Genomic DNA, 13,249 nt, shown 5'->3' on the forward strand with positions numbered 1-13,249 from the left:
GGAAAGCTAATTGAATATGCCCCTATAAGTTCAAACCAAGAGAGACATGTGAATGTAGACAACATAGACAATTCATTTGCAAGTTCATATCTTTGTATTCAATTTCATGCCATAACTGCAGTACTACTAGTAAAATTAAAGTACCAATAGTTTATTTTAATCAGGTTTAAAACAACAACAAAAACAACTACCGTTAAATACTTTATTTTAGTGAAACCCCCCACCCACCATGTTCCTGCAAGTGTTGGGAACCACAAAAGCCCTTGTTGGCACAGGTAACTGACCCATCTCCGATGCTCGACACCCTGGAGACGTTTAAATGAAGATAGCACTCAGCGCAGCGTTTTGATAATGCTGATTGAAAGGCTACAATGGCTCCATGTCAGTTACCCAACCAGTGTTGCAAAAAGACGGCACTGGGAGGTGTATTCATTTGATGTTCTCCAGGGTGTTGAGCACTAGCGCAAAGGACAAAACCTTTACATCTCCGTAAGCAACGACAAACTAAAGAAGTGGAAAATTACACCGCCACGAAGTCCAAAAAGCTGTTAGCCCTTTCAGATAACATTAAGTACCATAAACAATAACTGGAGAACCAAAGCAATGATGTTCAATTGTGCTATATAAGGCCAAACAGAAGAACTATTCATTTAATTTAGTAATCATTACACACACACACACACACACACACACACACACATATATATATATATATTATTGTATGCTGTAGTAAATTACCACATCAGAACTAAAGTTTAGTCTTCAGTCGAGGAAAGATGTCGTATTATTGGCAGTCACGAGGATATTTGACTACCTCAATGACTTTGTCCACCAGTCTGATCTTGTAGGCATGTTCTCCCCGTGTTTGTGTGGGTTTCCTCCGGGTGCTCCAGTTTCCTCCCACACTCCAAAAACAGGTTAATTGGCTGCTATCAAAATTTACCCTAGTGTCTCTCTCTCTCTTTGTCTGTGTGTTAGGGAATGTAGACCGTAAGCTCCAATGGAGCAGGGACTGATGTGAATGAGTTCTCTGTACAGCGCTGTGGAATCAGTGGCGCTATATAAATAAAATGATGATGATGATCCATGTAAATCCATGGACATCAAAAGAAATGATTACCCCAGAGAAGTGTCAACAGCCATTTTTCAGGAGTATTGTCTACCACCTGATTACTGGAATTTATCTAGTTCTGTTACACACTTCCTGCCTCCAGGCCTGGCTTAACATACGGTGTGTCATATTGTCACTTCTACCTCAGTCTGTGCTACAGCTGCATTCCACTTTCCAAGCTGAATTGGTGTAAATGAAAATACATCAGTTTCCGTGCTATTTACAGATTATGTCCAAGTACAAGCTCACAACCAAGAAAACCTGTCAGTGAAGCAAAGAAGTTACCTTTCCATTCTGTCCAATAGCTTTTTGCCTTGTGCCTAGTCTCCATAGCAAGCTCTATTGACCAAGTGAAGACCCGTTTGGGCTAGATCACACAGGCCAGTGACAGTACAAAACGGACACAGGATTATGAATGCAATTTGAGTGATCGAGCTTCTATCTACGTAATGCACACAATTGTAACTGTAGCTGCAAAAATAGTGAACACTTCCACCATCCAGCAACTCTGGCCCTTGGTCATGGACTCGAGCTGTTATTTGCCCCCTCTACAAAGACTCAGGAAGTTTTGTAAGGCAACAAATCCTATGATATGAATGGATGCAGGTTTCATCAGCTGAATGGACGAAGAAACCCACACAGATCTGGATAATGTGACAATTCAGAAGTCCAGCCAAGAAGTAAATCTAATTTATACACAAATCAGTGGATGGTGACTGGATGACCAAACACAGTAGAAGGTCCACCCCTGTATCACACAGAGAGGTATATCATGGACCATTGTGTTGGGTGACATGAATTTAGGGAACTTACAGTTATTTATAAGGGATGAATCATAACTGCAGTGCAAATATGTTAAATCAGTCCATTGTGAGAAGATAGGAGTGTCACCTGTGGCAGCTTCAAAGAGCTCTTGCTGTGAGATATCCTAACATAAGTTAGTTTTTGGACACCTGAATAGAGTTTGTGGGGCCGGTCCCAGCTAGACATCCTTGCAGCCCAAGGCAGTATTTTGAAGGCCTATACAGGTATATAGAAATATGAGATCAAAAGGAAAATGTCTTCATAGTTCATATTTTGGGAAATCCAGGTGGCACTCCATACTGAGGAGCAGAAATCACACCAGGGTTGTGAATGTCTGGCGGTATCTGGGAAGTTATAATCACATATCTTTGGAAAAGATGTGTCACATTGTCAAAATTTCATCATGTTTCGTATCAAAAGATGGACAGAGTTATTATTAATGATAAAATTAGATCTCTTTGAGGCTCCACAGAAAAGTTAGGCTACATAGTAGAATTGGTTAGTAAGTCAGGCAACATGCAAATTGTAATTGAAAAAAAGTGTCACAGGCCACAACCCCCCGGGGATATAAAAAGGTGTGGAAGTGTCTTTAAAAGACTGAGACCAATTACAGAACGTGGTCAGACTTTTTTTTGGAAATCAATTCACACCGATAAGCTGCCCATCTTCCTAGCCAATTTCCCATGGCACAGATTATGAAACTCAAGTAAGTGCTATTTATTTTAAACTGTTTTGCTTGTTGTATCAATCTATTAATTAATTGTTTATTCATTATTTTTTTATATCTGTATGCCCTGTACTTTTGTATATTAAATCTATAATTTAATATGTTGCGTCCTTGATACTCTAACGAATCCATTAGCCTGTTAAGAAGAAAATAGCTCGGTCAAATTAACCCTTTGAATGCCAGAGTGTGATTTGTTGATACATTTGATTAAGAAGCTGTGCGTGCTTGTATTTACATTTGTCTAACAGTCTGGAGGTGTGAAGAGTTAACCCTTTGCTTGCTGGTGTGGGTCTTGCTAGTCTGTGAGCAGCTAGAAGCCTCGTGTGCCAGTGTGGGACAGTATATTGGGGTCCTATTGCCTGTATTCAATAGGTGGTGGCAAACCTGAAGTATGTGGGGGTGTGGGCGCTGTTTGGGGAGATTCTGTAGGTCTATAACCTGTGTGATAGGTAAAGAGAGACTGCGGGCTGGAAATGTGTGACCTCATACAGCAAATCACCACAAAGCCACGACAGCTAGGAGCGTGTTCGTGACACTGGGTTTAAGAAGTTTCCCAATCTGGGAATCAGGATAGAAAGAGGCACAAACTAAAGTAAAAAAAGGTCCAGAGCGCAAGATGAAGAGTTACTCCTTTTGGCAGAAGCCCAGATTATATTCTTTTCTTACTGAAAGAACATGGATAGCTTGCATTTCATGCAAGGCAATAGCAGCCTGACAAAGTGAGGGATAGTGAAGTCCTCCGAGAACAGGGCACGCAACAGCAACTCTTCTCTTCTGTCAGGAGCCAAATAAACCTCCTCCTCTGCATGACATATCATGGAACAAGGATGTTCTTCACTCCTCTCTTACTTTGGCTTCTGTCAATCTTTAATTGATCCTTTCAGACAAGTTGGACACATTGTAACACAACCCACTGAAGAAAGAATGAAGGGCAGAGTAGGAACAGTAAGACTTAACAGACTAGTCCAAGGTGACAAGCCCCTACATTTATGTAACTTCCACTGCAATGCACAAAAACATACATAGCAAAAAAAATTGGTTCAGACTGCATGAAGATCAAATGAAAGGCTCCAATCTGCACTGACTGTAAAAAGCACTGAGGGCAGGAACATGTCAGAAATGTGATCTGTCTGGGCGCGCGCGCGCCCACACACACACACACACACACACACACACACACACACACAGTGGGAGAGGAGTACAGAACTAGCAGCTCCAAGAAACACCTAAGGAAGGTGTGTTCTGTCACATGAGATGAAAGGATCTCACCTGAAACGCTGTCCAACTGGATGTTTTACTGACTGCCTTACTATTATGACAAATGACCGTGTAGTGCCAATAAAGGTCTGTATTCAAAAGAAAATAGCTTCAGTGAAGTAGCGCCTACACCAGGTATTACCTAGTCTCTCCTGTTTGAATACGTTGGAAGTGTTCACTTTGGAGTTAGGGTTCATTTTCAATCTGTTTGGTGAAACAAATGCACAGAATTATTATGCATAGCTAAAATGGTCTACATACTACCATTCTGTGCTATGACCAGGGCTGTCATCACAGGTAAAAGGTAAATCAATATACCAACCAAGACCCTAACCAGAAACTAGTCCCAGAGAAGAAACTATAGTCTATACTGTACAAACCAGTCGCTACAACCCTATGGTATGGCAAGACCTGTATAGTTTCACACCATGGATAGCCTTATGTAAACAGTCAATGCCTTAAAGAGCATAAAGATCACATTCAGATATGCATATTTCTATCCTGGAAGACAGTCTACAGAGTACCTGTCGCCTATAAATAATGGAGGCAGCCATTTTATGGGTTGAACCAGTTTTTACAAACAATATAGCTCATCTCTTCAAACACTGGACGATGGGACACAACCTGCTATTTATGCGAGATCTAGCCCCCATGCACATTTTCCTTCCAGACCAAAGGTCTTATTTTAACTATCTACCGAATCTTGATTTAAAATATCAGCCACCCAAAGACCCCCATGAATTGGTGTGGGAGCGGGACATGGAAGAGAGTCTGGATGTGAAGAAATGGTCTAAAATTAGGCTTAATCATGCTAAAACATCTATATCAATTATAGGAAGAGAGAATGCCCACAAAATATTCTATAGATGGTACTGGGTCCCCTCCCGTATTCACTCACTTTTCCCTAACTCCTCGGATCTCTGTTGGCATGCCTGTGGTCAGCGAGGCACCCTGCTGTATATATGGTGGACATGCCCAAAAATACGCCATTACTGGCAAGAAGTCCACTTTCTTATACGATCCATCACAGACATTAGCATGCCTGCCTTCGTACTATACACGCCGCTACCCAGGCCCATCCCGGATATCTCCCGTCACTCACAAAAGTTGATCAGACATATGGTAATCGCAGCAACATGCCTTGTAGCCGCCAACTGGAAAGACATTGTTTCACCCACTATTACTAATACTATTCAGAGCATGTGGGCCACGTATCGTATAGAGAGCATAACAACCACGCTATGACACCCCTACTGCTTTCTGAGCTGTCTGGTCACCATGGGCTGATCACTATGGTGCAACTCTCCCTTTACCCACAACATATTCCCACTTACTAAACTTTGCCAGTCAACTTTCACCACATTAGAGACTATTCGCTGGGTACAATCATCCCTCTACTATCAATCTCAGCCTAAACACCCCTCCCCCTTTTTCATTCCTGACTACATTGCTACTGGGAATTGTTAATAAAAAATAATAGAACTGCTATAAAAAAATGAGGGCATAGAAATTGTCCACATCCAAGTCCGAGGCAATTTTAGTAAAGTACATTGAGTTTATTGCAACATTTGTTTTCATAGATGGCGAACAATGCCATAACAGTAACCAGACACTGTTCAACAAACCAAAAACTTCATTGTGCCAGGAAAAGTTCCATTTCCATTGGTAAACTTGAGAGAAACGTTAAAAAAAGGTTCACCAACACTCAAATACAAGCTACCTCGTTTAAAATAACATTGACATAAATGAAACATTTCATAAACTTCATTCCATAGGCAAGTGTTTGGTCATGGGGAAGCATTTCTCGTACGCACACCAGACTTTGCAAGCATACAGAAGAACGCTGCTGAGAAACTTTCAGTGTCTAAAACAGCCAATTAAAGAGAAGAGCTGACAGGAAGACAGACAGAAAGCCTAACACAATGTCAAACGTTAGCTAAACATTAACTCCTGTTACTCCGGAGTACGAAACGCACACCTCAAGATGCTTTTTCATATAGATATAACATTTTAGGTTGTATTCCTTTAAGCAACAAACCTACACTACAAATTAGGGATATGAAAGTGGCAGGTGTCCTTTTCAGTTTTCAAACCACACAGGATCCCATAGTTCTACTTACAGTAGTATGCAAACACTTATATTACAGCTGCTAAATGACAGACTATTAAACAAAAAAAAAAAACATTGTTTAAAATGGAGCAGTGACTGGTTTCACATGGTAACAGCAGACTGACACCTGGAAAACACTGTCTTAATCAACTAAGTAGGATGGGAGAGGGGCTTGTTTTGCTAAAGTAATCTGCCAGCATACACAATTTCTATTTTTCGCCCTGTCCCTGATTGTAGAACTACAATGAAGCCATCATTATCGAAACCAGATAAACAAAAATAGGTGAACGGATGAGTGCAATGCTCTAGAAGACATGTTGCACACTCATTTCCACTACTAGAGATCTCAAATATATAAATACATCACTGTGGCGTCGATAATGGGAGTAAGAACCACACATGGGCATGCATGTATGGTAACATGACTATAAAACATAACATATCTGACAAAACCCATATAAAACTGAGGCAGCCATTGCTTGGGTGATCTAGTATACAACCCATCAATACACTATCAACTACGGAAATCAATGAGTCATTGGGCATCACCGGGGCACTGGTTACTAGTGTAGTGATAATAAGTGGCATCTCAACTGTGTGTCTTTATAGCAGCCTTTTAGTGCTATTGTTAAAGTCTGCATGCATCCACAGAACAGGTCATGATTTTAATTACAAAAGCAGAAGACAGATTTCCGTACATTTTTGTGAACACTACGGGGCATATTCAATTGTTGGCGTTACTGCCAAAATTAATGCGCCCGCGCACTATTACCGTCATTACGGTAATAGTGCGCGTAAATACCGGTATTACGGTACTTTTCTCGCTGGATTTCAGCTCGCGGCTCAGGGAGCTGCTAGCTGAAATCCAGCTTACTATTACCGTAATAACGGTAATACTTTTAATGTCGCGGGCATATTTGACAATTGAATATGCCCCTACAAGTTGCTTTTTCATACTGACATATTTCTTTTGCCATTATATATATTTTTTTTTTTACTCAAAAGGTTTGCCATTATATTTTATATCTATCTGTGTATATGTATACATACATATATATATATATATATATATATATATATATATATATATATATATATATATATATATATATATATATATATATATATATATATATATGTATACATACATATATATATATATATATATATGTATACACACACATATACATACATATACATACATACATACATACATACATACATACATACACACACACACACACACACACACACACACATATATATATATATATATATACATATATATATACACACACACACACACACACACCGTATGCTTTACAACAGTGGTTGTGGAACCACATCTCCCTCTGATGGCAGGGTATACTGGGAGTTGTAGTTCCACAACAACTGGAGCGATACAGGATGAATGCCTCCATTTTAGGCCTTTTACCCACCGCATAAACAAGAGTGCATTTGACATGCGGTGTAATGCTGGTAGCACTAGTGAGGGAGATAGGTCTGTTTAGATGATAAAAGTATGCTTCTCAAACCTCTATTTTTGTCTACAAGTTGTTCTTTAGGACCAAGTGAAGGAACAAAAAATGAAAAAAATAAAGACTACAGCAGCGCTAACATATCCAACAGATATCCTTCAAGTTAAAGCCTTTGTTATATAGATAAAAGCTTAATGACTTTTCAAATGAACACAAGGATATTTCACGGGATATGGTGTGTCAATGTTCACATAAAGGGGAAGGACTCCGCACCAATTAATATGTACATACCTGGCATCATAGCCATTTCAAATAAGCTGTGCTATCGGGAATGTTTTTACATACCACGATCTGCTCTATTCCCTTGCACTACATATTTTTTTTAAAGCACACCATTGTTACCAAGGTTTTCAAGTGCAGTCCTGGGGTAAATGCATCAAGCTGAGAGTTTTGTGGCGAGTTTGAAAAGTGGAGATGTTGCCAATAGCAATGCATCAGATTCTGGCTGTCATTTTGTAGAATGTACTAAATAAATGATGACTAGAATCTGAAAAATCCAGAAAACTCTCAGCTTGAAACATTTACCCCATGGACTTTGTGTTTGTTTCTAATGTCTGTTACATTCATCTAAACCACTGGGAACTTTGTGCAACAGTTTGAAAATAAAGTACGAAATGATGCACAGAAGTCAGTTATGTGCATATGGAAAAAGAAAGAGACCATGAGGTATATTTACTAAACTGCGGGTTTGAAAAAGTGGAGATGTTGCCTACAGCAACCAGATTCTAGTTATCATTTAGTACATTCTACAAAATGACAGCAAGAATTTGGCTGCTATAGGCAACATCTCCATGCTTTCAAACCTGCAGCTTAGTAAATATACCTCTATGAGACATATTCAATAGCATTGTGCAAGGACCATAAATATGTTCTAACCAAACCAATCACATATTAACCATCATTTTGGCACAGTGGTTAAATTGCATAATTATTGGATTCATTTAAACCACGTTGATATTTGTGGCAAGTTTGATTGTTCTGTGGGTACTCTGATTTCCTCCAATCGTCCAAAGGCATATTGGTAGGATAATTAGCTTCTGACTAAAGTGGCCCTGGCATGTGTGACTATGTGCAGTTAGGAAATTAGATTGTAAGATCTACCGATGTGCCTGAACAAATTTCTGATTGAAGAGCACAGAACATGCTGCCACTATAATAAAGATTAGTATAATCTGGTTTCTATGGGTTACAGCATATTTGTGCACAATCCGTCTGGCTTTTAAATCACGTTCTTAGGTTATAAACCAGGTCTTGTATAAGTTATCCACCCGTGCACAAACCAAGAACATTCAGAATCAATCTGTGTTCAGCCATGTGAGCGATATACTCCAAAATAATCACATACACATTAGTTTAGTGACATATTTGAAATGGCAAACACATAAACACACCAAAGAGACTTCAGGTTCTTGGACACAATAAAAGAAGATACAACTTTGGTTCTTTATGGTCATTATGCAAACTGGTGTCCTATATTTTTTGGATAAAGTGTCACCACTTCTAGACCCTACAGCTCATTAAGAGTTTTTTTCTTAAGTCATTTACCTTTTATGTCCCTTCTTCCCCTCCTTTGCAGACAGATTGCCTCTAATAACCATGTCATTCTATGTAAAGAAGAGCAAGGATGAAAAATGCTCATTGCTATAGTTAATGTGAAATAATAGAAGGCTACTATGGTAGTTTATGATTTTGAACAGTCAAATAAGTTAAAGTAATTAACATTGGGAAAGCTCAGTACAAACCTCCCATCCCTGCGACAAGACGACAAGTGAAACTCCTTCTGTGAAGTCCCTAACTTTACACACATAAAGTTGTCAGATCTATACAGCACCCACAAGGCATCACTATCTGTATTCGCTATATTTGTGTTGAGAGCTTGAAGGTCAACAAGTTACTAAAGCATGGCTCACAAGACTATTCAAAAATCATGGGTTTATTTTTTCTACCATGTATGTCTCCATTGTATGTTTTTATATTATCACCATTTTTGGGGGCTGCAGAGCACTATGGCACCTTACAAATTAATATTTGCAATGATATACTCTAGCAACCACCTCAGAATGAATAAATGGTATTATAGGACAATGCCTAGAATTTTTATTTCACTGAGCAGAATTATTAATCCGTCTGTCATAACATCATGCACAATCTGCAGAAATTAGCTGACACAACAAGGTGATCTTGTAGACCATGCACCAAAGTAAAAAAAAATATGTAAAACGCCATAATCAGTCACAAAAAAGTTACAAGCGTGAATGAAGTCTCCCTGTAAAGAGTATGTCCACAATATAACGGTCACATTTTATACACAAGATTCCAGTTAAGAGCCGCTTGTCCTTTAACTTAACTCGAGGTTAACTGACCCATTACTGACAACAGCATGAACATGAGAGGGTGACCACCAAGAGTTTCACAAATGTTTCACTGACCGAAAAGCTACAAAGGAGCTGGGGGAGTACACATACCACCGGCTGATCATAATACAAAGGAGCAATAATAAGAAAACCCATTTACAAGCAAACAAAAAAATAAAAAGACGCACACCAGAGAACAAAATAAAACTGAGCACATACTATCACATGGGAGTAGTTGGGTGACCGGAACATACACCGTACCAAGGGGGTGGTGCTGGCCAGAATGCGCACCGTCCCAAGGCAAGGGGGGGGGGGGTGACGAGAATGCACACCGTCCCAAGGCAAGAGGGGGGTGACGAGAATGCGCACCGTCCCAAGGCAAGAGGGGGTGACGAGAATGCGCACCGTCCCAAGGCAAGAGGGGGTGACGAGAATGCGCACCGTCCCAAGGCAAGAGAGGGGGGGGGGGTGACGAGAATGCGCACCGTCACAAGGCAAGGGGACGGGGGACGGGAATGCGCACCGTCACAAGGCAAGGAAGAGGGGGGTGACCAGAATGCGCACCGTCACATGGCAAGGGGGGGGGGGGGGGTGGTGGCCAGAATGCACACCGTCACAAGGCAAGGGGGGGGGGGGGGTGACCAGAATGCACACCGTCACAAGGCAAGAGGGGGGTGACCAGAATGCACACCGTCACAAGGCAAGGAAGAGGGGGGGGTGACCAGAATGTGCACCGTCACATGGCAAGGGGGGGGAAGGTGGTGGCCAGAATGCGCACCGTCACAAGGCAAGGGGGGTGACCAGAATGCGCACCGTCACAAGGCAAGGGGGGGGGGGTGACCAGAGTGCACACCGTCACAAGGCAAGGGGGGGGTGACCAGAATGCGCACCGTCATAAGGCAAGGGGGGGGGGGTGACCAGAATGCGCACCGTCACAAGGCAAGGGGGGGTGACCAGAATGCGCACCGTCATAGGGCAAGGGGGGGGGGGGGGGTGACCAGAATGCGCACCGTCACAAGGCAAGGAGGAGGGGGGGTGACCAGAATGCGCACCATCACAAGAGAGGGAGGGGGTGACCAGAATGCGCACCATCACAAGAGAGGGAGGGGGGGTGACCAGAATGCGCACCATCACAAGAGAGGAAGGGTGACCAGACTGCACACCGTCACAAGAAGGTAAGGGGGGGGGGCGACCAGACTGCACACTGTCACAACAAGGGGGGGGGGGCGACCAGACTGCACACTGTCACAACAAGGGGGGGGGGGGCGACCAGACTGCACACTGTCACAACAAGGGGGGGGGCGACCAGACTGCACACTGTCACAACAAGGGGGGGGGCGACCAGACTGCACACTGTCACAACAAGGGGGGGGGCGACCAGACTGCACACTGTCACAACAAGGGGGGGGGCGACCAGACTGCACACTGTCACAACAAGGGTGGGGGGGGGGGCGACCAGACTGCACACTGTCACAACAAGGGGGGGGGGGGGGCGACCAGACTGCACACTGTCACAACAAGGGGGGGCGACCAGACTGCACACTGTCACAACAAGGGGGGGCGACCAGACTGCACACTGTCACAACAAGGGGGGGCGACCAGACTGCACACTGTCACAACAAGGGGGGGGGCGACCTGCACACTGTCACAACAAGGGGGGGCGACCAGACTGCACACTGTCACAAGAAGGGGGGGGGGGCAACCAGACTGCACACTGTCACAAGAAGGGGGGGGGGGCAACCAGACTGCACACTGTCACAAGAAGGGGAGGGGGGGGGCAACCAGACTGCACACTGCCACAAGGGGGGGGGGGGGGGCAACCAGACTGCACACTGCCACAAGAAGGGGGGGGGGCAGCCAGACTGCACACTGCCACAAGAAGGGGGGGGGAGAGGGGGTGACCATTCTGCACACTGCCACAAGAAGGGGGGGGGGAGGGGGTGACCATTCTGCACACTGTCACAAGAAGGGGGGGGGGGCAGAATCGCACACTACCACAGGGAGGGGGGTGTCCAGAATCCACTATTCCTAATATAAGGGAGGGGGGGAGGGGGGGCGGATGACTAAAGCGCACACTTTTACAAGGGGAGGGGGGTCACCAGAACACACACCATCACGGAGGGAGGGGGGTATTATAACACACTACCACGCGGGAAGGTAGGGGGTATTAGAACGCACACTATCACGGGGGCAGGTGGGGGTATTAGAACGCACACTATCACGGGGGCAGGTGGGGGTATTAGAACGCACACTATATCGAGGATGGGGGCATCACGACATCTGACACTTGTCACTATAACCTGGCTCTGCCCCCTCACCGGAGATACTGCGCACACAGCAGGCTCATCCTCCACCGGGGCTCTCTGGATCGGTCTATCCACACAGGCTCAAATTTGAGACGGTCGTGATTCAGCCATCTTCTCCGGGCCCCCCACCGCCTGCGAGCTCGGGGCCCCGGGCTTGCAAAGCCCCCCTGACAACCAACCCCCCGGAGAGTCCCACTGAACGCCTTCCCCTCCGGAAACAGCTATCTAAACAGCACTTCCGGTCGGTGCGTCTACTATATCCCTCCGGCTGCAGCTTCCCAGCGCTCACTGTAGACACGCCCACTCGATGGCAGTGCGCAGCCGCGAAACGTTCAAGCATGGGAGTGACGTCACAGCCAAGTAGGAGGTGATGATGAGAGAAGGACAGCGAGAGAGCGAGAGAACTCTGTTACCGTAGCAACGAGTTCTACTGAGCGATCGCCTAGGCAACTGTGTGTGGCGGCGCTGGGCAGGCTTAGTGCGTCAGCAGCTGCCCTGGGCCATCGCTCTATTATATGTATCTACAATAATGTACGTGGTAATGCGTAGAATGTTATACAAGGCTTATTATATGACATTTTATACCTCTCATCTTATGGTTAGAGAATTCGATCCCATGCTTTTACATATTGAAGTGAAACTTTAGTGAACCTCTTGAACTCAAGTACGGATGAGTTGTGTTTTTTCTACTACTGTGCTTATATAAAATAACAAAAATAGAAATAGAGACTTTGATTTTTATAATTACGTTTTCAGTTATTTCATATATATTCAAGATCAGGCTGAAATGACAATTAGAGAAAATTCAACAATTATCCTGTAACACATGTATCATTAATAGCAATAAAATAACATTTACAATTCTAATTAAAGCAGCAATCCCACATAGAATATTTTTTTCCCTTTACATAGCAAACTAAGTACCTTTTTTTCTTAGCTATCCTACTACAAATCATCTCTCCATGACAATATTTTCTATTACCTTCTCCCACGCACAGTCTTTGATACTCCGAAACACACACAAAAGTTATTGGACACTTTT

At 43.4% G+C, this 13,249-nt stretch overlaps 1 protein-coding gene across 6 annotated transcripts in view; it reads right to left on the reverse strand.

Moving 5' to 3' along the window:
- The window catches only part of SMG7 (SMG7 nonsense mediated mRNA decay factor), a 41,095-nt gene extending 28,657 nt beyond the window's left edge, over positions 1-12,438 (reverse strand). For 5 of the 6 annotated variants that reach the window (XM_075182244.1, XM_075182243.1, XM_075182242.1 and 2 more), the window contains exon 1: positions 12,220-12,438. In XM_075182244.1, the coding sequence (XP_075038345.1) occupies positions 12,220-12,248 (29 nt within the window). In that variant the 5' untranslated portion in view covers positions 12,249-12,438. The remainder of the gene's footprint in view (positions 1-12,219) is intronic. The other variant, XM_075182245.1, reaches the window with a different exon arrangement.
- Between the last annotated feature and the right edge of the window lie 811 nt (positions 12,439-13,249).

This window comes from Mixophyes fleayi, chromosome 8 (assembly GCF_038048845.1).
Source record: "Mixophyes fleayi isolate aMixFle1 chromosome 8, aMixFle1.hap1, whole genome shotgun sequence".
NCBI lineage: Eukaryota > Metazoa > Chordata > Amphibia > Anura > Limnodynastidae > Mixophyes > Mixophyes fleayi.